The following is a 25,203-nucleotide window of genomic DNA, read 5'->3' on the forward strand; positions in this document are numbered from 1 at the left end:
CTTAAGAGATCGAAAAATTAATAATCGAGACGAATGATCCGTTTCTCGTAAGATTTGCGGAAATTTGTAAGCGCGGGGGATTTTCACGGTGTCGCCATCTAGCGACCCGCTAGGGAATTCGCTAGGCAAAGTGTATCGGTCGAGAGGTTAGAGGTTCCCGGAGGAGTCGCGAGATGACGCCACGGCCGTTCGGCGTAGCAGCCGACGATGTCGCGTCGCGTTACGTCGCTCGGCGTCGCGCAAGATGGCCGGATGTGCTCAGCTGTGGTGAGATCAATCGTGACACATTCGCACTCCTCTGTGGCGAGCAGGCCGAGTTTCGAGGTGGATTATCTGGAGGAATCCGAGGGGAACCCGTCTTGCAGCCCGGACCGTCGAATGGTGAGTCGAGAGCCCGCCGCCGCGCGCGCGGTCCGCGACGTCGTCCGCTCGAACGTTTGGCGCGCTGTTTTTGAAACTAGCAGACTACCACCTCGGTGCAAGGCTTGCGGGCCGACAGCCTATCCGGCGTGCCCGGTCGCTGTAGGAACACTCCTCTCTCCTCCGCGAGGGAGTGACTCCGATTTTTCTTTCGCCTTACTCGACGTTTTCTCGTTATTGTGGAAATTGATCACCGCGGCGTGTCCATTGATCCTGCATCCCTATTGGCCAGCGGCCGACCAATCGCGTCGCGGCGAGATTCCACCGCATCACGTGCCAAGAAGCGCACGTTAAGTTAACCGATTGTAATTCCCTTATCTCTAATATATGCCGAATTGTAATATATTTTCATTTTCGCGGGAATATTCTCCCTGATCGTACGTCACGCGGAAGGGAATTACCTTTATCGTCGGAATGTCTCTCCCTTTCCGACTTTCTTTTCCCGATCGCATCGAGCCGATATATATATATATCGGGCGATAACGACGGACGCTTTATCCTCGTCTTATCTAATCGAAATGTCGAGGGCGTCAAAGAGGTGCCCGTGCACTCGAGAGATATTCACGGTCTTTCGATTGTTCACGGAAAGCCTGGAGATGTGACGGTCGGAGGATCGCTAAGGGCACGGAATCGAATATCGATCCTCGATGTGCGATAACCGGTCGAGAGGTTGCCCGCGAGTTTTTCGAAAAAAAAATGGCGCCTCTAGAGTGGGTCTTTTTTTTTTTTTCTTAACAAATAGGAAAACCTTCCCGATAAGACCACCCTGATAACGTGGCAATCTCTTGAGGTCTATCTATCGCCGCGCGGAGCGAATCGCTGAGTCGAGGATTTTTTCCAGGAGACAATTTGTATTTATCGAGCATCTCGAGATGGGCGCGATTTTTTAATATACCTCGATTATATTTTACTAAATTCTTTTACGAGGATCTCGTCGAGGCGAGATGCTTAATTTTAACGTCTTCTCCGGGGAATCGAATCTTATCGGGCAATTTGTCGGGAAAAATCCCATATCGGCACGATTGCGTGGATCCTGCGTGGCGCCGCGATGCAAACGACGCGTGAATTCGCGTGTCGGGGCCGAGAGAGGGCATCGATCGAGTCGCAATTTTCATTTTAATCTCGGACCGAGCGTATCGCGAGTTATCGTCGGGACGTTGCCCGGGGAATTTCTTTGGAGATCCGCGAGTCGGGAAAAATCGCCCGAACGCGAACTCGGCCAGACATAGGGATTATTAATACGCGAGAGAGCGATTCCGCCGACGTAACGAGGACGGGAAATTTCGTCCACGAGATATGATCCCCAATCGGGTTGGGTAATACCTCTGTAAACGTATACACGCCGGGGCTGCGTGTAATGGATCCCTTCACCCCGCTAAAAAGACGCGCAAAAATGCCCTCGGTAAAACAAGTCGGTCACGCGATCTCGATGGCGGCAATCAGCTGTTCCGTCAACTTATGGCCGCAAAAAGTCCTCCTGGGATGCTTGGATTTTTTACAATTTTTTTTTTCCTTTTTACCCCCCCAAAAAATTTTCGATCGTAACCCCCAATTTTTTGCGCGACAACCCCTTTCGTCGCTTCGAGAAACGGCTCCTCGTTATCAAGCCGGCTTATCGGCGCCAAGAGCGTAATTCATAAACTGGCGGTAATCGCGGAGCTCCTCGATGTTTTGCCGCCCTGATGCCGCCGGGATTCCTTAATTAGCATACTTTTAGCCACGCTAATTGCGACCACACGCCCTGCGTCATCGGCCGCATTGCGAGGCGAGAGATATCGACCGTGCTCGATCCCTCGACGCGTTATTAAATAGGACGATAATCCGTTTGGCGGTACCGCGAATATTTCTCTTTTTACGACTGTTAAGATTGTACGTGTCAGTGGTCAGGGATGGGCACTCTCGACATTTTCGACAACTCGCTCGGATTTTTTTTTTAATTTTTTTTTTCTTTCACTCTCCCCGGTTGCGAAAGATCACGTTGACGCGGTGCGGACGGTTTGTTGTTACATGGTTTACAGGAGATATTTATAGATCGCCTTGGCTCTGCCGAATGTCTCTCGGCCGTGGAGATGGGACGATCGCACGCGTGCCGTAATTTGCTTTGATCGGCGCAATTATTTGACGGACCGTGCCTGGGAACAAGGCTCCGTGGTAACGAGTAACCATTGTCGCGGCAACAATGGGTCGATGAATCGCTCGATTAACCGGCGACAACGGGAACGACCTCGCGATACGCAATTCATTCACGTAACGCCATCGCAACTCGCTTCTGGTTCATGTAGAAAGTGCTCCTCTGTGATTATAGGACTTCCGGGAGCTGGAGCGAAACTCCAAGGAAGTTTTTCTACCCTCGAAAGTCTATCGATTAACGTCCATCGTTCGGGTCTATTAACCCGATACGAGGGGAAAAATGAAATGCGCAGCTCCATCGTCGAGTGATAACGCTCACGAGGTTGGTGATATGAATTAAAGGCCCTAGAGGAAGGATAAGGGGGGCTCCTCTTATCGCTTATCACGCTGATGTAAGCGGACGCGTTGTTGGGAAACCTCGATCGAGGACTCCTCGAAATGCCGAACATGATAATGGACCGCGATTCCGATTTTCGGCCGGTGATAAGGGTCTCGGGGGCTGGAAATGGAGACCCACCCCTCTCCTCGGGGATGACGGTGGAATTGCACCGAGAGTATTTTCGAGTACCCAGAGAACCACAACCGTGGTATAGGAGGTTCCTTTTTTTATATAGAGGATCTCTTTAAATACGGTGTGTACGTCTTATCGGAGCACTTATCGACAACGGATGCTGGTATCAATTTTAATGCCGGGATTACGCCGCGGCCTCTTGATCCGCCGTAATCGATCATCGGGATGACGAGATCTCACGGCACGGTGTCATTTGAATTCCCGCCCTAGGTAATTACGCGTATGAAATTTAATTATTAAGTCATTCCTTATCAGGGGGACGGAGATGATGGCATTTCTCGGCGCTGAGACTCGTCGATGTCGTGGGAAGAAATATAAAAGTTCGGCAGACCGTCGCCCTGTCAATATGATGCTTGGGTACGCTGTCATCTATGCGTGGACGCAGTTGACACGCGTGCGTGCAAGCCTCGGTGCACTCGTGTGCGTCGAAAGTCCCGGGTCGACGAGCGTGGAGGCGCCGGGCTTCTCGGGCGATAACGAAAGCGTGATAAGGGACGCGGACGCGGGCCAATATATGAAGGAACTTTGCACCGATGGACCACATATCCTCGGATGCTGTCAAGTGTACGTGTCATCTCGGAAAACGTCTCTTAGACCGAGGCCGACATCGCGCGCGATCGGTCGGTCCTCGACTTTTTTTTATTCTCTTCGATTTCTTGAATTCTCCATTTTTTTTCGATTTTTTTTTACGAGTGGCCATTTAAGTGCGGACTCCCTTTCGACCCTACGGACATAGATCTCGTTCGAGATCGGTGTCGGACCCTTCCTGGTGGCATGACCATCTTCGGGGACTGTAATACCCTGTAGATCGTCTTGACCATTTCGGCGCAATTTCACCCGGAGTCGAAGCACCTGCATCGATTTACCCCAGAAAGACATGGTTCCCAGTCGAGGGGGGACTCGTAGCTTCCCGGTAGGTGCGTGAATCGTCGAGAAGAACTCCGCCGACCTGGGAAACTGTATCTTCGGAGCCGCTTCTCGGACGAGTCCATCGAGATGCTGGACCGAAACGTGATGCTGGTGCTCCGCACCCGGCAGGAGCGCACCGAGAGGCGACTGAGACACATGAAGGAGGCGAACCCTCCACCCATGGAGCCACCCTCTCAGCTCCTGAACAACAACCACCTCTACCTGGACCTCAACATGAACTTCGGCGAGAATGCCAAGCAAGAGGCCGCGAGGAGGCTCCGAAAGGTATCTCCTCGAACGCGGAGGACTCGACCCGGGACTCCTGAAATCATCTTCCTTGCCGATTCGATGCGACGATTTATTTTTTATTTTTTTTTTATACGTTATGTCGACTTTCGCGGGGGGCGAATTGCGGTGGCCATGTACAAAGCGGTAACGGAAATCCTTTCGCGAGGGGACGAGCGGTGCCGGAGACGCGATTTCCAAGACAAAAGAACACTCCATGAATACCCGAGGCCGTTGTCGCGGACGTCGTGCGAGTTTTCATCCGCTCCTCGTTTCGCGACATTGTGCGCCCTGAGGAGGGGACCCTCTTTCGGGGCCACTCTTGGAATCTCCACGATTTTCATTTTTCTCCCTCGCGGATTTATACTACCTTATGGTGCGCCTCCAGGATTCTTGCCTCCGGGGTAAATATAAATTCCGCGAGTATTAATTCAATGTACGCGCTGATGGATCTAGGAATGTAGGCGGCGATAAGTGGGCTTTCGAAACCCTGATTAATTGCACCGAGGCGGGATGCATCGCGAGGACGGCGATCTTATGGAATCGTAGATTCTGAAGCAATATGCGCGTTAATGGTCCCTATAAATCAATGATGCACGATCGGTTGGAGGGATGACGATCCGCGTGGGTGCAGGTCGGATTCTTGGAGAGACGCTAAATCTTTTACGTAATCGGGAATATCATTCCCCGGATCTGCGAACGGGGGCTCGGGGTCTCCGCGGGGACCTCGAGATCGATCGATCGTTCATTTGATTAGGAGGCTTATTTAATCGCTATTAAATATCGATTATATAGCTATGATGGAGGTGCTAAGCGATCGGTCGTCGGGTTAAGGGTGACGATAAAATGGAGGTAACGCGGAGCCTCGGGGAGCCAGAACCAGTATCTTATATAAAGTGTCCTAGATGGAATGTCGCCTCCTAAAGACAAACATCGTATATAATTAATAATACCATGGAGCTATTTGCATTTCTAATTCCCTCCCGACTCCCGATCCACCTCGTCACGGGACGAACGATCTCCTCGTTGACGGTGATTTATATAACGAGGGGATTACCACGGATTTATTTTCGCGGTAATTATCCTCCCATTCAGTGTCCTTGCGATAAACGCTGTAATTATTAGAAAATCGTACGTGCACGGATCTCGCAATTGCTAAGCGAACCGGTCCTTTAAATCGAAAACCTAGATCTAGGCTGTTTTAATTGCAAGAATTAATTTAGCGGGGATCGGGATTTTTTACCTCGCTCCCTGAACTCCTTACGACCCCCTTTCCGTTGTTATTTACGTAAGGCGACTAGTTAATTATATAAATGCGAACTCAATTTAATCGAACAGATCGCACTTATGTAATCCCGGGGAAACGATAGGGAAAATTCCATTCCCTATCGTTTTTTGCAAATAGCTCGATCTCGATTCGCCGAGTTGCCAAATACGATCCCTGCAATGCGGAGGAATCTTGCGGGATTACCGTGTAATTAGGATCAAGCGTTATCGAATTTACCCCGGGGAAAATCGTCGATCGCCGCCACCTGGGCGGTGGATCGTTCGTCAATCGCCGTTGCGATAAATCCGGAGTTATCGACGACCTATCGCCGACGTCTCGATCAATCATTGCACTCCACGGTAGCCGGCAGACTCGGGATCAATTTTGTCATTGCGTTTTCGAGCCGACACTTGTGTGGAAGTCGAAGTTAATAAATCCCGACGACGCATGCCCCGTCGCGTAAATAAGCGATTAATCGGACATTCATCACTTCCCGCGGTGATTTACCGACTTTTCGCCTCTCCACGCGCTGGGCCTCTCTCTCTCTTTCTATTTTTTTTTTTTTTTTTCATCGCCTAGAAGGGCGACATCCGGCAGCGTCTCCGAGCGCCGCTCGAGGAGGCCCCGACGGATGCGGTCGTCGCGACGCGCCTCGGCCGGCTCGCAAGGTGGGAGGCGTCGTACCCCTTACGACGCTCTTTCCCCACCGTCGTTCCTATATTTTTATAAGAAAGATTTGGCGCACGCGGAGGCTCGCCGGTACTCGCAGTGGCTCGGCTCTCCGCGCGCTACTCGCCCGCGATTCGCGCCCTCGTCCGAGGACTCCGGGGATTCGACCCTATCAATTGCGTAACCGCGAGAATTCCCGACCGAAGGAGGGGTGGACGATATCCAGGGTCGGGATTCATGGACGGAGTTCCCGGCTTCGAGGGGGTCGCTCGAAGTTGGGCGGGGATACCCCGAAGGGGATAGACGGGGTACCTCGGTCGCGCGTCGTCGTCCGATTCCAAGATTAGGAAATCGCGGAGGATGTCCGGGTGAAAATCGTATTCAACGGCGAGTTTGCCGGTCGATCGGCGCGGGTCGATTTTTCGGAGCGGGGAAGTCGGGATCCCAGGGCTCTCGGATCGGCGAGGCGCGACTCGTCGGGTGTCGGATTAGCTTTCCGGGGAAGCGCGCTTGCGGGTCTTCCGGTCGGGAAGCCATCCGCTCGCGGGCTTCCCGGGCGCGGACGGGAGGCGCCGGGCGCAGACGGCGCGACGCCGCGAGAGGACCGGCGCGGAGCAACCGGAGGCGGCGCCCGGCCCGGACGGCCGATGGACCGGCCCGGGGCCGCGGACCAGCCCGAGAGCGCCAACGAGGGCGGCAGCTCCCCGGACACCGTGGTCGGCCACTCGCCCTCCGAGGACGAGCGTCGGCGCCCTCCGATCGTCACCACCTCCGGCGAGTACGTCACCGTCGAGGGCAGCAGCTCCAGCCTGGACACCCTCGCCGGCGTCGAGGAGAAAAAGAAGAGCCGGTTCGACGCCCTCAAGAGCAGCTTCGGCAGGAGGGAGGGCAGCATCTTCAAGATCAAGAGGAAGGCCAAGAACGAGCCCGGACTCTCCGCCGAGGTCGACCTCGACGGGGCCGCCGCTAAAGGTCCGCTCGCGAAAAGGTACTCGGAGGCGACGGGGACCATCCGCGTCTTCGATTATTATCTATCGTAAGGTCGATAGAGACTTGGATCGGCCCAAACGACCTCCCCGTCGCCTCCGGGTACTAGTTCGTCGACGGTGGCCGGATCCCTTTCGAGAGTCCGAGGATTTCCCTTCGCGGCGGACTCGGGGACGGGGCCCGGAAGGGGGCCTCCGTTTTTCCTCTCCGAGATTCCGGCGCGAAGGGGACCCCCACCCGAAAGCCCCCCTCGACCGGTCTCGTTCTCCCCGCAGAGAGCTCGACCGGGAAGCCCCAGCCCCTGGACTCCGCCGATAAGGAGAAGAAGAGGAAGAAGAAGTCGCACTCGCTGGTGCGCAAGCTGAGCCTGAGCAAGTTCCGCCTGTCGGGGGAGCAGGAGCCGCGACACCGGCCCGAGGGTGGCGACAGCAGCCGCTCGGTGAGCCAATCGTCTCAGGAGTCTCCGGGAGGGCAGTCCGACAGTCCGGCCAAGGTACCTGCCCACGGATCGGCGCCGACAGGGGCGTCGGTCGGCGGTGGGACCGGTGGGACCGCCGCGGCCGCCGCGTTATCGGCCGCCAAGAAGGGGCTGGATAGCGCCGGGGAGCAGCCCGATAGGCCCAGGGAGAAGGGGGACCCGAAGCCGGAGAAACGCGAGCGGCCAGTCAGCACCGTGACCGTAGTGCAGCGCAGGTCGCCGTCGGTGACCATCAGGAGCACGATCGCCGGCGCGCCCCGCGGTGAGAGAAGCGAGCCCCGAAGCTCAACCCCGATCGCGCCTCCACCCTCTTGCGCGTTCGCCGCCCCCCGACCGACCCGATCGAAGGACGTCGGCCCTCAATGTCCACGGTCCATCTTCGCGGATATCCGTCGGGAACCCGGATCTCCTCGTCCTCGAGGAGTCCCGGGATCTCCCCGCGCGTCGTCCCCTCTCTCGAGGACTCAAACCTTCCGGGAACCGCGCTGGTTCCCGGGGAGTTCGTCTCGGCTCTCGAGCCGAGGCCACCTTCTCGAGACCCGACCTTCTCTCGTCGCGTCGGGTGAAAGTGGTCGGCGGCTAGAAAGGGAAAAAGGAGACTGGCCCGAGCTAGACGCCGATTCCGTCCTACTCCGGGGCGCCGCGTCGATCTCGAGCGTCGACTCGGCGCCCCGACTCGGGCTCCGGTCTCCGCCGACCGGAGGGAAGAAATCTCGATCGGTGTCCGCAGTGTCGCCGAAGACGCCGCCGACCGAGCTGAGGCGCAGGCCGTCGCAGGCCGAGGAGAAGAGGGCGGCCTTCCAGAGGCGCAGGCTCGACTCCTCGGAGGACGCGTCCGGCCTCACCGTCGTCGCGGTCACCGTGGACGAGAGCAGTCCCGTCCGCAGGCCCGAGTCCGACGACCAGGCCACCAAGAAGCGCGCCCGCCAGATCAGCGTCAAGAAGTTCGACACCTTCTCCACCTTCGAGGGTACCTTCGACGAGGACACCGGGCTCGGCTACCTGGCCGGCATCGAGGAGGACCACACCGAGGCCTACAACCGGACCGCCGAGGCCCTCCGGGTCGAGGAGGCCGACATGGCCACCGCCTCCGACCCCCAGGACCGGGCGCGGTCCTTCAGCCAGGAAAGCGCGGTGAGGACCCCGAGGAAATGCTTTCTCCCTCGAATGCGCGGATTCGCGGGGGGCCAAAAAACCCACCCTTGAAGGAGCGCCTCTTTCCGGTCGCGAGGTTCGCCGGCCGGTAATTCCGCGACGCCGGTCGATGGCTACACTTTGCGGTCCTCGAGGCGTCGTCGCGACGCCGGCGAATGGGCGGGCTCGAATTACCGTCTCGCGTTGGCATAATCCGAGGCACGCACGTCCACCCCCTCCTGGCTCACCCCTAGCGGGGTTTCCGCGACGGCCGACGTGTCTCGCGGAATCGAGGGCGAGGGAAATCCACTCTCGATTTCCGCGTCTCGTCGACGCTGCCGGGATACGGGGTCCGATTAAACCGCCGAAGAAACGGGGGAGCGGGAAAGAAGCACCGGGAATAATGCGCGAATCGCTCCACCTCTCTCTTTCTCCACGGGAAGGGGGTATTTTTCGAAATTCCTCGTTACACGGTTGTTAACATCGGGGCGAGGAAATCGAGAACGACGCTCGGCGTCGCCGATGGAACGACTCGCTGCGGTTAACCCATTTCTGCCCCAGTTTACGCTGCGCGCGGTGTACGGTTACGAGAAAGAGGAGGAAAGGAGGGAAAAAATAGGAAACCACGCACCCTGGACAATCGGCGAACGATCGGATCGCGAGATCTTTCGATGATCGACGCCCGCGGTCGGCTCGGGTCTCCCGAGATTGGGTAACGAGGCGATCGATCGATCTCGATAACTCGACGTTTCGGGTCGGCATAAAAATCGGGAAATCTCTTCAGACTCTTTGATTAGTCGAAAGCGAGCCGATAGGACGCTTTTTTTATAAAGGAAGAGCCTTTCGGCGGGATAACGCGATTCGTGCTCGTCGAGCCGCCTCGGTCCATAAAACGGAGGATGCTCCAATTTCCTCGCGTTATCTCCCATGAATGCCTACCGACCGAGTCGGAGTACCGACTCGCCGTTTTACGAGGGTTTCCCTCTCGGGCTCCGAGGATGCGGCCTCGCCGGAGATGCATCTCGCCGCACGCGGATGCTCCGCGTTTCGCCCTTTGCGAACCCGATCCGCGCCCGGAGACCGCCAGGACTCCCACGGAGGGTGTTTCCGTGATCCCTCGACTCGTTTGTTTTCTGATCAATTTTCCCTCGCCCTTTTTTTTTTTTTTTTTATTATAACCGACTCGGGGGATATGGTTACCGCGGCCGGTGTTCGATTGCCTCGCTTTCGCGTAACCGTGTCGACCGTAAAGTATCGCGTTCCCGACCGCGATTTATCCTGTATGATTTATCCTACGCGAGGAGCCGCGATTTATCCTATTCGGAGCGATCGGTACTTTTCGGATCGGCGCTCTTTTCCCCCCGAACGCGGAGAAGGAAGTCCAGATCGCGATTGGAACTTTCCGGGGGAACTTTCGTGACTCTCGTATACTTCGTACAGTTCCTATCAATGAGCTTCGACGAAGCGTTCCGGTATTTACCATTTACCGAGGTAATCGCGGTGTACATAGACCTTCGTGACTAACCCCCCTGGGATTTGGGACCTTTCGATCTTTCCACTCGGAACGAGTCGATTGCCATTTTCTTGCCACTCGGGAGACCTGACCGGGGTCACGTGCCGATTTTGGACCTCGGGTTCGATAATCCCGGTTAAGAAGGTCAGGGTTTCCGGCCGTTGAGGGAGCACCTTTGATCGCCTGGGTGCATCTGCCTGGCCTACGTGACTCCAGGCGAATTCTCCACGCTTCTCGTCACTCTAGGTGTCGTTTTGCCATCTGGAGAGGTCTTACGTCTCATCGTTAAATCCGTTTCCGGTGTCGACCGCGAACGATCGACGTCCCGCGACATCTCCTCGTTCCAGACGGCTTTATCGTCCGAGCGGCTCTCGCGCAGCTGTCGGTCGTTCGGCGTCATACGTTCTCAAGATTTCGCGCAGTGACGCTCGAGTTTAGTCCCCGATTGGCATGGAAATGCGCCTGAAGGTCCGACGCGCGCTGGGGATCTTCGATCTGAGGAAATCTAAGGTACGAGTGGGGAAAAAAATTGAGGGAAAAAAATGGGGGGTGGAATTATCGCCTTTTTTTGGGAACGGTCGGAGCGCCGCCTAAATTGGGGTGGAACGGCCCTCTGGGCTCGTTCCGGCAGGTATCGCTCATTGTGCCCTTCCTCCAGGGTGGAAATACAGGTAGGAGGTACTTTTCCATGGGCGGGAAAATCGGAAAGTTTCGCCAGTCCCAGTGGAAAGCCTAATCGGCTCTAATCCCCTCGAGGCTTGACGAATTTTCCGGGCTTTATCAGTCGGCTTCGAGACCTCGTCCAGCTCGCACTGCGAGCTCCTCGACAATCGCGTCTCGACTCGGGATATCGCAGCCAGTTGTTATTGAATATTTTTCCCTGCCGTTAAGTTCTCCAGTCTCCGCCGAGGAACATGTACTTCGTGGTAACGACGAGCTAAAGTCTAGAATTAAGGCGAACGACTCGGTCTCGTTATCGAGGGATTGAGGGGCGGTGATCTTGACTCTTTTTTTTTTATTTCCTTGCACAGTCGTCGCAGAACAATGCCCCGACGGCGGGCGTCGGCGAGAAGAGGGAGCATCTCTACAAGATTTTGGTCATCGGCGAGCTGGGAGCGGGGAAGACCTCCATCATCAAGAGATACGTCCACCAGTTCTTCTCCCAGCACTACCGGGCCACGATCGGCGTCGACTTCGCCCTGAAGGTCTTGAACTGGGATCCCCACACGATCATCAGGCTCCAGCTGTGGGATATCGCTGGTAAAGTGATCTAAAATCATCTAGAATTATTTAAAACGATCCACGACATCCTGGACCGACGGGGCTGTTCGCGGGCGTCGATGTGACCGGGCTTTTAAATTTCCAGGCCAGGAGAGATTCGGCAACATGACGAGGGTCTACTACAAGGAGGCCGTGGGAGCCTTCATAGTCTTCGACGTGACGAGGAGCGCCACCCTGGACGCCGTTATCAAGTGGAAGCAGGACCTCGACTCCAAGGTACAACTCCCGGACGGCTCGCCGATACCCTGCGTCCTCTTGGCGAACAAGTGCGACCAGCAGAAGGAGGGCCTCGTCAATTCACCGGCCAAGATGGACGAGTACTGCAAGGAGAAGAACTTTGCGGGCTGGTTCGAGACTTCTGCCAAGGAGAACGTGAACATCGAGGAGGCTGCGCGGTTCCTCGTCAACAAGGTTACGACGCCAGATTTTTAGCTGGGGATTCTTTTCGGTCGTGGGGTCCTTGCGAGGGCTCCGATATCCCTACAGAATCTTCGTATCTATATACTAGTCGATATGACTTTACGGTGGGTGACCATTTTCCAGATCCTCCAGAATGACCAGATCATGAAGGGCAACGGATCCCAGGAACAGCACGACGGCGAGAGGTTCGCCCTGAACCAGTCGCCCACCGGCTCCAAGAAGACGTGTTCCTGCTGACGAAGTTTCGCACCTCGCGGGGAAACGTCGATCGGCGTGTCCTGGCCACTCCTCGTCGCGGTCTCCCGAAGAAATCTCGAAAAGACCGTTTCTCGCTAGCCCGCCTCGAGCACTCTTGCGCTTCATCGTAATTGCGTTTTAAGGGCGCAATCGTGCAATACGTACCGTGTACATAGGAGTTCGCAAGCGCAGGGTCGGGGGCGTACTCGCGAGAATCGATCTCCACGACGAGGTCGGGCCTAATAATTCGAATCCTAGGAGTTCCTAAACGGGGAAGGCGTTTCCATCTACGCCTAACATTGTAAAAACCGCGAAAACTGTCGTTCGCCTCGTAGAGGAGACTTTCTCGATGGACGGAGAATGTCTAGCTGGTCTATTGTCGTGGCTCGTTAACGCGAAAGCCAGGAGTCGTTTCCCCCCGGTGTCGAGATTCCTCTTCCGTTTCCTCGTTAACTCGGGCGATCGGCGCTCGGATAATTTGGATCTCGCTCCGTCGTGGGATCGCCCGAAAGTACTTACATTCCGCCTTTACGTAATACTTAATACTAATTTACCATGTACGTTTTACACGCCGAACCGACTCGCGTACGGTTCTCTCTTCTCGTATAATTAAGACCTTCCGTAGCGAAATCCAGTTATGGGCTTTCCTTTTATCGATCGACGATTAAATTGGACATCCCCCTCGGCAAAGGGGTCTTAGGGGAGGAAAAGGATTATAGGTGGTTCGCAGTCGATTATTCCGAGGGACTTTGGAGGTCTTTAGGGAGGATTTTAACACTAGGATGCACGAATCGACAACTGCCGAGCGGGTGGACAATGTTTAAACTACGGTTAGGCAAATTTAATCTTCTATGAGTGCATTTTGGATGTACATACGGGCACGGTACGACCGCAGAGATTTTGTAAATAACTGGCGTTTTACACTAATCCTACCGACACTCGAGCCATCCATTTCTTCGGAACTTTACACTTTTATATAATATATATATATACATATATATCTATATACATTTCCATACGGTGTATAGAACGTATCTGTCCACGTATGATACTCGCAACTTATCGTACTTATTTTCCACGACGACGAAAGAAACTACACTAAGTCTCACGAATTATTAACAGTATATGTACACATTTCTGATCCTATTTCTCTTTTGTACGCGTAGGTGCAGCCCTAATAAATTATATTCCATTGTTACGCGGTCTATTCGGCTTACCATTGTTTCACCCCTTGTTATAAATAAATGAAGTACGTGACTGTTAATGACTTTGGTTTAAGCTTATCGGCCCGTTTTTATATACTTTTACGTCCATGTTTTAAATACTCGTACGTGAACAGAGACTGGGATCGAAGGGGTTAAATTAAAATCAAAGTTGGGAACGCATGGTGGGCTTCGAGAGACTCGTTATTATTTTTATAGTAGATTCTAGTTGTTTTCTTCTATTCTTAAAATTATTCCCTGTAGGGGGGTTAATAAACCGGCTCCTTCTGACTTCTGAGGCGGATGCAGAGGTATCCGACGAAGTGGCCAACGGAATAGAGAGCGAAAAGTCCGATGAGGTCGACGGGATAATTGCCGGGCTGGAAGCCGTATTTTTCTAGGACTTCCAATCCGGTCGACACGCAGGGTCCTTCGGGATCCGCAGGACAATCTTTGGAAAAACGTATTACGCGAATTTAGCCTCTCTTCATTTTTATAGAATGCAAAGACAAAGTCGGTACCTATGTGTCGAATTTCGCTCCACTGTAATAGCGAGACTGCTTCCCCGCCGTAATAGAACTGCGATGTGTACTTTAGCCAGGACGTGAAGGGAGGCAAACTCCTGGAAAATTGTCCAGGTAGAAAGGATGGCTCGACTGGAAGAGGAATCTAATTGATAGGAATTACCCGAGGTGCAGAAAAACTCCGCTGAAGATGAGGGTCAGGAAGTCGATGGGCACTGACAGAAGGGATGCTCCGCTGATCGACTCGAAAACAGCTGACATCAGGCACCCTGGACAAGGGGTATATTAAAAAAAAAATATATTTAACACGAGGGGAATTTTTTTTCCAACTCACCGAGGGCCGTCGCGGACATGGCGCCGAGAATAATCGGGATAAGGAAATATACGAATCCAAGGAAGCCTCCGTTCAAACCTGCCACGTTAAAGATGACCGCGGCGTAAATGAACGGAAGTACTATCGTCCCTGGTGTCTGCGAATGAAGAACCGAAGAAAGCGTTCATACATCCCTAATGAAATATGTGCGCGAAATTGAAATTCCTCACCAGAATGATCACTTTGCTGACGTAGTAAGGCGCGGGGTCGTAAAGGCCGCTCGCCATGTCGCGCAGTAAAAAAGGCAATTCTCGGGGGAACGTGTAAAATGCACCGTAGTTGAACGTGAAGACGGTCTCGGTGATCACCAAGTACATCAGGCCCTGCATGTTTTGAATATTCTTTTGGTCGAGGTTCTCGGTGATCCCGACGAAGGGGGTCGAAATTAACACCGAGATCCCCTGGAAGAAAATTTGACATTTCCGGGAAGAATACGCGATATCGTCGGGCTTCTCGATAACGATCCTAAAAAATGAAGATCTTACTATGTACAGCGCGGATCTCACGAAGAGGGACATGAGGTTTCTCTTGGAATCGACGTACGATCTCCAGGCTAGCCACTCGATCTGGGTGAACGGTCGAATCCTTTTGAACCCGCTGACGGAAGAGACCTTCTCGAGAAAAATCGGGTGCAGCATTTCTGGGCAAATCGAAACGGCGCAGGAGTCCGCTATGGCCATGGCCAGTTTTTTCCCAAACTCCGATCTCTCGAAGTCCTCGCAGATGTACTTCACCTGGAAACAGACGGTTGGCTAATCGGATCCCTCGGTGGAATTTTCGGGGACGTCGGAATAATTGTCGGCTTGCCTTCTCGTAACTTTTCTCCCCGCTCTCGCGAGTCAGGGATAACTGGGAGACGTAGAATTCCGCTCGGTTGAAAGTGGCCGGGCAATGGAGGTCCAGGCTGGAAATGAAACGTGCGTCCTAGAAAATGGGACCAACGGGGGAGCGACGTGGAAACTACCCCTTTTGCGACCGTCTCCTCCATTCTCTCCGGCAGGACAATCCTACATCCCTTTTCCACGTGCAAGGACGTTTCGCTCGAGCACGACACCGCGATGTATAATGCGGAGGTTTTCAATTTCCCAGCGATTCTCTGCCAGTTCCCTGCCTCTGAGACTCGCTGGGCGCGGACTTAATATCTCAAAATACCGCGGAAACGTTTATTCGGGGGTAGGGAAAAATAGTTGCCCGTGTCGAGGATTCGATCGCAAATCACCTGGCGAAAAATTCGTTCGCATCCGAGACGGTTCCTTGAAAGGCCACTCTTCCGGCTCTCAAAAGCAAGACCTCGTGGAAGAGGTCCAGTAAACCGGAAGCTGGTTGATGGACGGTGCAGATCACCACTCGGTCTCTGGCTGCGACGTCTCTCAAAGTTTTGGCAACCGACATGGCCGAGTAGCTGTCGAGTCCTGTGGTGGGCTCGTCGCAGAACAGGATACTCGGCTCCGTCAGCAGCTGAAAAATCCGAACCGAGGAGTATTCTCTCCTTCGATGTATATTAATTGAATTTAAACGCGCGTTTACTTGCACGGCCAGGGACACTCTTTTCCTCTCGCCTCCTGACAAGGAAGATAATCTCGAGTTGCCGCACTCGAGAAGGCCTAAATCGGTGAGGAGGCAATGGATTCGGTGCTTCCTCTGGAGAGCTCGGAATCTTCTGTCCATCTTCATGCGAGCCTGCGTTGATTAATTTATAGACATCAGAACGAGAAAATAGAATTAAAAGTAAGAAAGACTTTTTGGGACCTACCATGAATTCCATGTGTTCCTGGACGGTCAAGGACTCCACGGCGAGGTCCACCTGAGGAACGAATCCGGACATTCTGGCCATGGTCTCCTTGTCGAGGAGCTGCCCGTTCAGCAGAATTTTTCCCCGAGATTCGCCTAAATTCATACAATGGAAAATAAAGAAATCCGCTCGCTTCGTTATCGGGCATACTTCCACACCTTTTACTCTCTGGGCGATCGTTGCGAGAAGGGTGGTTTTTCCAGCTCCGCTGAAAAGAGGAAATTTATACGAGGCATCTATACGATATTACCGATACAGGATAAGATCATGAAATTACATGAATTCCATACCTAGGTCCCATGATCGCCACGATTGTCCCGGACTTTACCACGCCGCTAACTGCGGAGGGAATTCATTTTTTAAGATCCGACGCAAAGCTTGAATCTCATTAATTTTATCGCCATTTTATACGGTATAAAACGTCCTTATCTATTAGATTTTACGATTACCTTCGTGCAGAAGCCGGACGCGTTCGACCTCTCCACCCACGAGCCATTCTTTCGCTGAATTTTTTATCCTCTTCTTCGCGACCGTATAGGAAATGTCCTTCCACGTAAGATAGAACGTTTTTGGAACCTCCATCGGCGCGTCCTGCGATTCTTCCGACACCTTCGAAATAGTTAATTATTTTTTAGTCCATAATCCCGACGAGCCCGTCCAGGATATGACGAGGCGAGATCCTACTTTCTAAAGGACGACACATCGTTCTATCTATAGCCAGCAGGAACCTTGCGTATGAATTGAAAACTAAAGGTGCCCGAAGGCCAGTTGCAAAACGACTGCAGACTACATAATTATAAGGAAAAAGAATATTTTTTAAACAGTTCGACCCTTCCCTAAGGTGGCGAGGCTTCATGCTCGGCTCCCCTGCAACTTATATAAGTTTCAGGTTTTCCCACCTCTCCGGGGAGTTTACTCTAGCAATTACTCCACAGAAATGACGCAAGTGCTCGATCGGTACCTTTGGACAAAATTGACAAGCGACCGAAATCGAAATTGAATTTCTTATTTTATTTATTAACGCTGGGTCCTTCTCGTGGAATCGGATTCCCGATACCGGAGTATCGCGTTATCGTATTTCCATTGATATACACGATCGAGTGTATCAACTCCGATCGTTGCACGTGTTTGAATCGGAATTTAAATTTCGTTGCTCAACTGCGGCCTCGAGGAAGAGAAATGTGCTCACCTGAGACGTTCCTAAGTGCATCACCGCGATAAGAGCACTCCGTCACCCCCGAAACGATGGCATCCCCTTAACTTGTATATGGTAGGGGGTATCGAGGATCGATTGGGAATGATCTAACGATCTAACGATCTCTAATGTACGTCCTAGTCGCCTCTGTAACGAGACTTAAACTAACCGGGAGCGAACGTCTCGCGTCGCGCGAACGCGAGGCGAGCAGTTTACGGGGGAAGCCATCTTGATCAGAGCAATGAAGTCTTGCACAACGATTTTCCTCCCGATAAAAATCCAGGTTATTATCTAGCTCTATATGCGTTGAAAAAGAATCGGTACGGTAATTATTCCCCTGATAATATTTGCTTCCCCCCTCGAGACACCCGATAGACCTAGGGGAGAATTGCGAAGCTCGAGGAGAGGAAACAACCGACTGTCCTAAAACCGCGCCTAAACAAGCAAGCGGAAAAACAGCAACTAATCGGCGAGCTAAAAAGCGTAAAAAGCTCTTAAACGTCGGCGAGTCTAGGAATTCCTCCCGGAGGATGTCCTCGAAGACGCCGACGACGGTGCTCGTGAAGAAGAGGGAGCGCACCCAGAATTGGGTACCGGAGGAGAAGAGCGTCCTTTTCTCGCTGATCAAGCCCAGGGTGATCGCGATCGAGAACAAGAAGATCGACGCCTCGGCTTCGGCAATGAAGACCCTCGCCTGGCAGCAGATCTATTTCGCCTTCCGAGGGAGGTTTTCCACCGACAGGGACATCACCAGGATGAGGGAACAATGGCGAAGGATGAAGGCGCAGGCCAGGGTGGAGATGTACACCTTCGCCGAGAAGGTTGGAGTTGACAGTAAATCCGGTCTTTGCGATGGGTTGAAAAAAAGGATCGTAGGCTTTTCTTTTATTTCTTAACTTGTTTTCCTCTTATATGAGACCTAGCTTTCAATTTTTTTTTTTCTTTTTCTTTTTCTGATCGAGGTTATCGCGGCTACGCGTCCAGAGCTTAGACGGTTGTGCTCAACTTTTTGACGGATTTAGTTGGAAGTTAGGTAAGGACCCTGGGACCGGAAGAGGCGGCCAAAAGTAAGCCCTCCAGTCTCTCGGTCGAGGTTTGGCGATTGATGGAAAATGCGAGGAAGAATGACTGCGAAACGGATCGGTCGGACGAGAGCGGCCAGGACGTCGACGGGACGAACAGTTTCCACGTGATCCTGGACAAGATCATGGTTCCCACGCCTCCGAAGATTTTGGTACAGGAAGTCAAGATCGAGCCCACCGAGGAGGCGAATACCGAGGACGGAGTTAACTTCGAAAATATCGGCGGTCCAGCCGAAATCCACGAAAAGAGGGAAAGGGACATCCAGGACGAGCCCATCGATCTGGCCGACCGGAGAGGGAAAAAATTAAACGGCGCCGTGGGCCCGCTTCCAAATGGTAGTTCTGAGTGAAAATGTCTGCGATTACATGACTATAATTTTGGGCAGCTGCTGATATTGCTTCTTTTTTTTTCGTATCGTCGTCCAGAGGAAAACGAGGATAGCAGCGGGGACAGCGCATCTTCCCTGAAAACCCCGGCTGGGGGGAGTCCCACGGGAAGGGCGGTCTGGATTTTCGAAGCTGCTCAGAAGGAACATAATCTAAAAATCCAGTTACTGAATATCGAGCTCGAGCGAGCGGAATTACAGAGACAAACCGCCGTGAATCATTTAAAGACCTCGGAGATCAAGAAACAGCTGATCGAAAGTCAGGCTGCCGAATTTTACAGGTGATCGGAGCGTTATTCTGACCGCCCGACGTAACGAGTTCCTTTTAAGATGTAAAACAAAGATTCTTAGCCGAAAACCCACGATGCGTTTTTTTTTAATTGTCCGTTATGAATTAATTCAGAATTTCGATCGTTCGTACGTCGCGGAATTTTTTGACCATCCGGTATATCACGGAGCTGCGACATTGAGCGCCTCCAGCGGCCGATTCGCAAACCAATGCCGCTGGAAACGCCCGAATATTTCCTCCACACGTTTGTCTACTTTCGCGCATAGTTCGTGCTCGAGCTTCGCCACTTCGCAGAAGTCTTTTGTCCTCCGGAAAACTTAGAATTGTTTCGCGTAAGAATGCAGCGGGTTCCTGCGATTATTTCCCGGAACATGGCTTTCGTTAGGTAAAGTAGGGCAGAGGTTAAACAGTCTTGATTTAAGATTATTTATCTGCGTATTTAATTGCGGCATGCCTCTGACCGGCTTTTCTCGAAGATCCTTCGACTCCATTTTTCGGCTCCGAGTTTTCACGTCTTAACGTTTAAATTGCGCGTCGTCCCGTATTTTTTCGAGTGTCGTCGAGTTATTTAGCTTCGAGAAAAGTCGATAGTTCCTTTGACGCGATCGATTGATTTGTTGTTGCCAAAAAATTCTACGCGGCAGTGTGCGATACTTATGTAACGTGCTACTCCTATACGGATGGTCTAACTGACGAGTCGGGATTTATATTAGGTACTAGTCTGAATATTTAATCCGAGACGCATTAAAGCGGAAAAAAGTGTTTTTCAGGAAATATTGTTAATAGAGTTTCTCATAATGTACTGAATTTAACGAAGCACTTAGTCTCCGATTCGGAGATCGGTGTCCAGTATCGTCACGGATGTCAAATTATATTTATTTCAAATGACTGTTTGTCTTTCAGTCAAGTCAGAATGGTTGGAGAGCGTGGTTCGGGAGCTGGAAAGGGTGGCGGAGGCGGTGGAACCATCAGAGATGCTGGCGGATCGTTTGGAAAAATGGAAGCGGCGCATGAGGATCAGTACTTTTATAATCAGGTTTGTGAGATACCAATAAATTGTTAAAAAATAAATAGGCTTTGGTACAGCTGTACGTTATCGATTATATTTACTCTCGTAGCAAAAAGAACAATTGGAAAAGCTGCGAGATGGTCTTCACGATGAGATCTCCTTCCACGAAGAGCAGATCAAACGCCATCAAGAAGCCATAAATCGCCATAAGAACAGAATCCAAGACATGCACAAGTGAAATGCGTCTTAATTACGATCTTTGTCAACAGAGTGGAAATCTCCAAGAAATCGAGATGATGTTACAGTGATAGTAGAGTGTGTTGCGTTATATTTTTTTTAATATGAAATACATAGAAATATAGCATCCTGCTTCTAAACTTTATGTGGATAATGATGAAATTTAAATTTGCTTAATCTATTATGACTATAATATAGATGCGAAAAGAATTTCCATTTGATCGTCGGTATCCATTACTGTACTTATAAGAATATTAATAAAGTTTATAGTACGGTGTCAATTTTCTGAACGTATGCATCGGTAGAGTACTTAGAAAGATCCACACATTTATAAGTAGCGACAGGGCCTAAGTTTTTTTTTGACCTACGTTCAATTGTCAACGTCCTGTCACGTACCTGTCTAAATTACCGTGAACTGCGCATTATCCACATAAATACAAATCGTAAAACTACCTTCTCCGAATATTTAATCGATAGCAACAGCATGTTTCAACGAGCTCTTCGGCCTGTCTCACGAACAGGAAAAAAGTATGCCAAACCGAGCACGTAGCACTCATTATTCCATACAACTAGGTTGGTTTCTAAAGCTATTCCAATTATTCCAGATTTTTTATCAGAGCAAATAGCACCTCGAACAAAGATAAATTTTTTGAGAAAGACATCGCGTTCGAAAGTGAATATTACTACAAGCAGGTAAATACTTCTTTCCATTTTCGTACATTCATTACACGACCTTTACGTTCGTATACGTAACAGGATCAAGAATTGCTCAAGATGGTGAAGCAAAAAACTCAAGAGGAGGTGACGAAGATGCAAAACGAAATTCGTGCAATGCGGGACAAAATCGAAGACACTACGAAAAGCATAAACGAGAGCTTAAGATTTTTAAAGGGACTCGAGAGCGACCTACCCGCTAGTAATAAAAAGAAGTTTTGATCGATTCTTTTAACGATTTCGTAGAATCCTTCAAATTACCGAGTATTGACGTAGAAATAAATTCAATTTTTTGACCCATGGTTCGTCATTGGTCATTCAAAAGTCCCGCGTGGGCGTCCAATGTACCGACTTTCGCGAGGGGGCGGCGCACGAGTTGGCGCGTTTCCCGGTAGATGTCGGGGCCGCGCGGCGCGCGCAAGATGGCCGCCAGCGATGCGGGAAGCGGGTGCCCGACGCGCCCCCAGTGTCGCGCGGTTCATCGATTAGTGTGGTGCGTGGTTCGCGTTGTTGCTCCGCTCCGTTTATCCGGGTGATCGTCGCGCGACACGGTCCCCCTCTCCGGGAGTCGGTTCCCTCGCGCCTCGGCGAAGCGTCGCGGGAAGTGAGACCAGCCGGGACCTCCTCGAGGCCCCGCGGAAGGAGCACGATGCGGCCGAGGATATACGTCGTTCTGGCGGTCGCCTTCGCGGCCGTGGCGAGATGCAACGCCGCAACCGAGGTGAGAGACAAAACGAATCTCCGTCGGCCATCCGCGATGCGGCGCCCCTGGGTCGAGATTCCTTTTTTCGATCGTCCGACGCGATCTCCGCTTGAAGTTTCCGCCCCGACGAGACGAAAAACAAATCCGCGCCGCATGGAAAACACGGCAGAGGTGTCTAGTATCTCCGGTTTCTTAGATATCCGTTTATCCGCTCATCTACCTCTGCTCGCCTGGTCTCTCTCCCTCGCCCAGTCTAAGCGTCGCACCCTCTCTCTCGCGCTCCCGTGTCCCTCGCGTCGCCTTCTCTCTTTCTCTCCTCGTCGCGCTCGTCGCGTTTCTTTCTTCCTCGGCTACCTTCGGCCCGACCGCCCTAGCTGCGTCTCGCTCGCTCCCCCGCGGCTCGGGTCTCGTCGTCTCTCTCAGTCGAGACACGAGGAGACTCGCTGAGCCGAACGGAGCCCCTGAGTGCCAGGTTGGCCGAAGACGTCCCCGACCTGACGGCCGACTCCCTCGCTCCGATCGGCTCGACCATCGAGTCGAGGGATGCGACGAGTCGAATATTTCGACTCGAAATCGACCTATTCTTTTGGCAAAACTTAATAACCGACCCTACGAGTCTCTTCCCCCTCTCGACGGTAGTAGTTAAAAATTCCCAGGTTACGAGAGGGACTTGGCGCGCAAAAATTCAAATTCCTTTTGACACCTACTGCCGACTTTCGGTGTCGCCGGAATTTACCGCGAATGTTTCGAAACTCCATTCATTATAACCCTCTCGATGCGACCATGCCTTTCGTCTTAGGCGAATCGCGAATTCAGCGCTACGACTAAAGTTCACTAAAGTCGAACGGTCGAAAGGTCGAAAGGTTCGACCAAGTCGCGAGTCAATGGAAAATTTTCCGTCGACTCCCGACTCGGGGAGAGGAACGTCCGTTTGCCTAGTTTGTTTTTTTTTTTTTTCCCCCGGCGAGTGGAAAAATAATCGAGGTGTGCTCGACCGAGTTTCGCGCCGAGCGCCGTAATTTCCGACGAGTCAGCTGGACGAGGAGTTTCGGCTTTCCGCGATTCGGACGTTCCGGGAACCCCTCGTCGATTTGCACGAAGCCCTGGAGCATATTCCGGGGGAGGGGGGGGGGACGCGTTCGCGAAAATTCCCTCGAGGGGCCTTTTTCTCTATTTTTTTTTTTTTTTTGTAAATCGGACCTTTAATTTCGATTTTTCCGCGGAAAATGAGCGCGTTTCGTTCCAGCCCGGACGCGAGCGATAGCGAGTCCTGGGGAGGAATCATGGGTACCTATTAGATTAGGTAAAAATGAAAAATTTCAGATGGCCCATTCCATTGAAAAAAAAAATATATATATATATATATATATCTGCCGGTTGTTCTAGGGTTATATATAGGGTTAGATGTGTCGGGAGTCGAGAAATCGATGAGGAGAAGGGCGACGAATCCGAAAATCGTTTGAGAGCGTTCCAGGGGTACCTATTAGATTTCCATTATCGAGCCTCGAGAGCGGCTACGGCGGCTTTTCTTGCGACCCCCTCGAAAAACTATTACCGCCCGCCGAGGCACTTCGTAAACACCGGCGACGTCTCTCGCCGCTTCCCTGGTTACTTTTAAATCGCCCCCCGGTTTACCCGACCGGCTTGAGAAAATAATTCGATCGCTTCCAGCGGTCCCCTAGTTTACGTCTCGTGGTCCCTCGGGGACCGCGCGATTCTCTTTAAACCGCCCGAAATAATTCCGCGAGGAATTATTTAGGGCAGTAAATAAGGAGGGGAGAAAGTAAGAAATACGCAAGAGACCTCGCGACTGGCCAATTAGGAGCCTTCGACTATCCGGACGATATCCGGGGGCCGTTTCGCGAGCTCTCTTTAAACGGATCCGGAATGAAAGCGGTGCCGTTGCGGCCGTTCCTATTCACGGGAGGAATCCTGGGATCGCGTGGCCCGGCAAAAGGACGGGAATGCGGCCCTCTCCTGGAAATTCCGCCTCGAGGACCGAGCCTCGTCGAAATCCTCGGCCTTCCTCTCCCCCGGGATTCATCGGCCGGGGCTTTTACGACGTCGAGGCGTGGACGGGGAATTTTTCAATTTTCTCCACTTTCTCCATATTTCTTTATTTTATTTTCTTTTTTTTTAACCGGGTCTCTTCGTGTGCCTCCGTTTTTGCCCGATCCCGGGGGAGCGCCTTTCGTTCGGAGGGATCCGGACTTTCGGAGTCGTGGGGAACGTCTCGTCGAAGGGAGGGGATCGGCATCGACGCGATCGGCGGTTCCGGGGCATTAGCGGGCGTTTTGCCGGGCCAGGTAATAACGGCGGACTGTGCGCGAGGAGCGTAATGGCCTTTTACGGCCGGGTTGGCCGTTTAGGTTAGGTTAGGTCGGCCGTCCGCGCTCGTGATTCCGAGCGCCGCCGTCGCCGCCCGCATACCGAGCGAGCCGCCGGCCGAGAGAGACCGACCCATGGGCCCGAACGGCCGAGCGAGGGAGACGGAGATAGGGGACCGCCGCCGCTCTCTCGGCCGGCCATGCCGGGCTTTACGAGCCGCCGTTGCGCCGCGCAAGCGTTAAAAGCACGGCCCCCACGAGTTGGCGTTAACGTCAGCGGCCGTGCCATCCTCCCCCCGGTGTCGGCGACTTTTATAGGGACCGTTTCCCAGGACCCACCCTACACCTGGTCGAGGTTTATCTCTTATCGAGCGAAAAGTCCCGATTGATCCGCGGTACCTTCGGCGGGGTCCTCGAATCGATCGGCTCGGTCAACGGGTCAGTTCGCAGGCGGATTGCCTCGTAAAATCGGAGTGCACGCGACGGGAATTGCCTCGGGGATGACGGAGGACAGGGGTAGGTCTTCATTAGGGCCGCGAGTCCGACACGCGAGGGACGTGGCGTCGACACCGCGGGCCGGGACCGACCTTTTTGGCGGGACCGACCGATAAGGCGCCTCGCGGACGCGCTATCACCGGGGATCGATCGGCGCGACTATCTCTCTCTCTCTCTCTGTCCGGGCGATTCGCCCCGGGATTTAGGAAATCCTCCGACCCCTTCTCGCGAGCCGCGGATTGGCCGCGCTCCCGGGAAATTGGCCCCGTTACTTTTCCGCCGCGTTTTTTTTTCCCCTTTTTTTTCTTTTTCCCCGGCCCGCCGACGCGGAACGGGGGATATATCCTCCGGCGAAAAAGTTTCATCCATCTTGCCTCCCGGTACCGCGGGCGACGAGTTTTTCGCCCGGCAAAGCCGGCACCGAGGACGGCACCTCGCGGAGTCGCGGAGCGGGAGGAAGAGGCGCTACGGGGAATGAGATACCTAGACGGAAGGCCAGGGCCGCACCTACGTGGTTACCTGGATTTGCATATCCCTCCCCGAGCTTGCCATGGGACTCGCGTACGAATTCTCC

At 52.8% G+C, this 25,203-nt stretch overlaps 5 protein-coding genes across 7 annotated transcripts in view; 4 read left to right on the forward strand and 1 right to left on the reverse strand.

The window, feature by feature from the left end:
- Positions 1 to 250: 250 nt before the first annotated feature.
- On the forward strand, positions 251 to 13,499 carry LOC105702067 (ras-related protein Rab-32). 2 transcript variants are annotated; one of them, XM_012429316.2, is made up of 4 exons: positions 251 to 381; positions 11,395 to 11,623; positions 11,730 to 12,055; positions 12,188 to 13,499. In XM_012429316.2, the coding sequence occupies exons 1-4, from the start codon at positions 253 to 255 to the stop codon at positions 12,299 to 12,301; spliced, it is 798 nt and encodes a 265-aa protein (XP_012284739.1). In that variant the 5' UTR covers positions 251 to 252; the 3' UTR covers positions 12,302 to 13,499. The 2 variants fall into 2 exon arrangements, with proteins under 2 accessions (XP_012284739.1, XP_012284738.1); XM_012429315.1 differs by lacking the exon at positions 251 to 381 and adding an exon at positions 3,685 to 4,315.
- Positions 13,500 to 13,694: 195 nt separating this feature from the next.
- On the reverse strand, positions 13,695 to 17,535 carry LOC105702066 (protein scarlet). Of its 2 annotated transcripts, none has more exons than XM_012429314.2 (14): positions 17,382 to 17,535; positions 16,642 to 16,801; positions 16,483 to 16,531; positions 16,351 to 16,400; positions 16,154 to 16,287; positions 15,928 to 16,080; positions 15,620 to 15,858; positions 15,208 to 15,304; positions 14,886 to 15,134; positions 14,571 to 14,801; positions 14,362 to 14,497; positions 14,191 to 14,296; positions 14,025 to 14,125; positions 13,695 to 13,954 (listed from the first exon to the last, which is right to left on the reverse strand). In XM_012429314.2, exons 1-14 carry the CDS (start codon positions 17,400 to 17,402, stop codon positions 13,773 to 13,775), a joined length of 1,908 nt encoding a protein of 635 aa, XP_012284737.1. In that variant the 5' UTR covers positions 17,403 to 17,535; the 3' UTR covers positions 13,695 to 13,772. The 2 variants fall into 2 exon arrangements, with proteins under 2 accessions (XP_012284737.1, XP_023287660.1); XM_023431892.1 differs by lacking the exon at positions 17,382 to 17,535 and adding an exon at positions 16,877 to 16,965.
- Positions 17,536 to 19,376: 1,841 nt separating this feature from the next.
- On the forward strand, positions 19,377 to 20,671 carry LOC105701977 (ATPase inhibitor mai-2, mitochondrial). Its single transcript, XM_012429149.2, has 3 exons — positions 19,377 to 19,529; positions 20,048 to 20,180; positions 20,263 to 20,671. Exons 1-3 carry the CDS (start codon positions 19,483 to 19,485, stop codon positions 20,389 to 20,391), a joined length of 309 nt encoding a protein of 102 aa, XP_012284572.1. The 5' UTR covers positions 19,377 to 19,482; the 3' UTR covers positions 20,392 to 20,671.
- Positions 20,672 to 20,800: 129 nt separating this feature from the next.
- LOC105701946 lies at positions 20,801 to 21,326 on the forward strand. The gene is made up of 3 exons (XM_012429106.1): positions 20,801 to 20,918; positions 20,996 to 21,083; positions 21,147 to 21,326. Exons 1-3 carry the CDS (start codon positions 20,875 to 20,877, stop codon positions 21,324 to 21,326), a joined length of 312 nt encoding a protein of 103 aa, XP_012284529.1. The 5' UTR covers positions 20,801 to 20,874.
- Positions 21,327 to 21,583: 257 nt separating this feature from the next.
- LOC105702020 (syndecan) overlaps positions 21,584 to 25,203 on the forward strand; it is a 40,454-nt gene continuing 36,834 nt past the window's right edge. Inside the window, exon 1 of the mRNA XM_012429220.2 lies at positions 21,584 to 21,825. Within this exon, the coding sequence (XP_012284643.1) occupies positions 21,754 to 21,825 (72 nt within the window). The 5' untranslated portion in view covers positions 21,584 to 21,753. The remainder of the gene's footprint in view (positions 21,826 to 25,203) is intronic.

This window comes from Orussus abietinus, unplaced genomic scaffold (genome assembly GCF_000612105.2).
Source record: "Orussus abietinus isolate OABI.00-Male unplaced genomic scaffold, Oabi_2.0 scaffold46, whole genome shotgun sequence".
NCBI classification, from domain to species: Eukaryota; Metazoa; Arthropoda; class Insecta; order Hymenoptera; family Orussidae; genus Orussus; species Orussus abietinus.

Excerpts from the sequence above, each read along its gene's own strand:
- LOC105701946 (XM_012429106.1), top strand. The coding sequence starts at position 20,875 with ATGTTTCAACGAGCTCTTCGGCCTGTCTCACGAACAGGAAAAAA. Across the intron at positions 20,919-20,995 it reads GTCTCACGAACAGGAAAAAA|ATTTTTTATCAGAGCAAATA; the intron begins GTATGCCAAACC and ends CAATTATTCCAG. Across the intron at positions 21,084-21,146 it reads GTGAATATTACTACAAGCAG|GATCAAGAATTGCTCAAGAT; the intron begins GTAAATACTTCT and ends TATACGTAACAG.
- LOC105702067 (XM_012429315.1), top strand. The coding sequence starts at position 4,118 with ATGCTGGACCGAAACGTGATGCTGGTGCTCCGCACCCGGCAGGAGCGC. Across the intron at positions 4,316-11,394 it reads CCGCGAGGAGGCTCCGAAAG|TCGTCGCAGAACAATGCCCC; the intron begins GTATCTCCTCGA and ends TTCCTTGCACAG. Across the intron at positions 12,056-12,187 it reads CGCGGTTCCTCGTCAACAAG|ATCCTCCAGAATGACCAGAT; the intron begins GTTACGACGCCA and ends ACCATTTTCCAG.
- LOC105701977 (XM_012429149.2), top strand. The coding sequence starts at position 19,483 with ATGCAGCGGGTTCCTGCGATTATTTCCCGGAACATGGCTTTCGTTAG. Across the intron at positions 19,530-20,047 it reads CGGAACATGGCTTTCGTTAG|TCAAGTCAGAATGGTTGGAG; the intron begins GTAAAGTAGGGC and ends TTTGTCTTTCAG. Across the intron at positions 20,181-20,262 it reads ATCAGTACTTTTATAATCAG|CAAAAAGAACAATTGGAAAA; the intron begins GTTTGTGAGATA and ends TTACTCTCGTAG.
- LOC105702066 (XM_012429314.2), bottom strand. The coding sequence starts at position 17,402 with ATGCACTTAGGAACGTCTCAG. Across the intron at positions 16,081-16,153 it reads AGGAACACATGGAATTCATG|GCTCGCATGAAGATGGACAG; the intron begins GTAGGTCCCAAA and ends TAATCAACGCAG. Across the intron at positions 14,126-14,190 it reads GGAGTTTTTCTGCACCTCGG|GAGTTTGCCTCCCTTCACGT; the intron begins GTAATTCCTATC and ends ACAATTTTCCAG.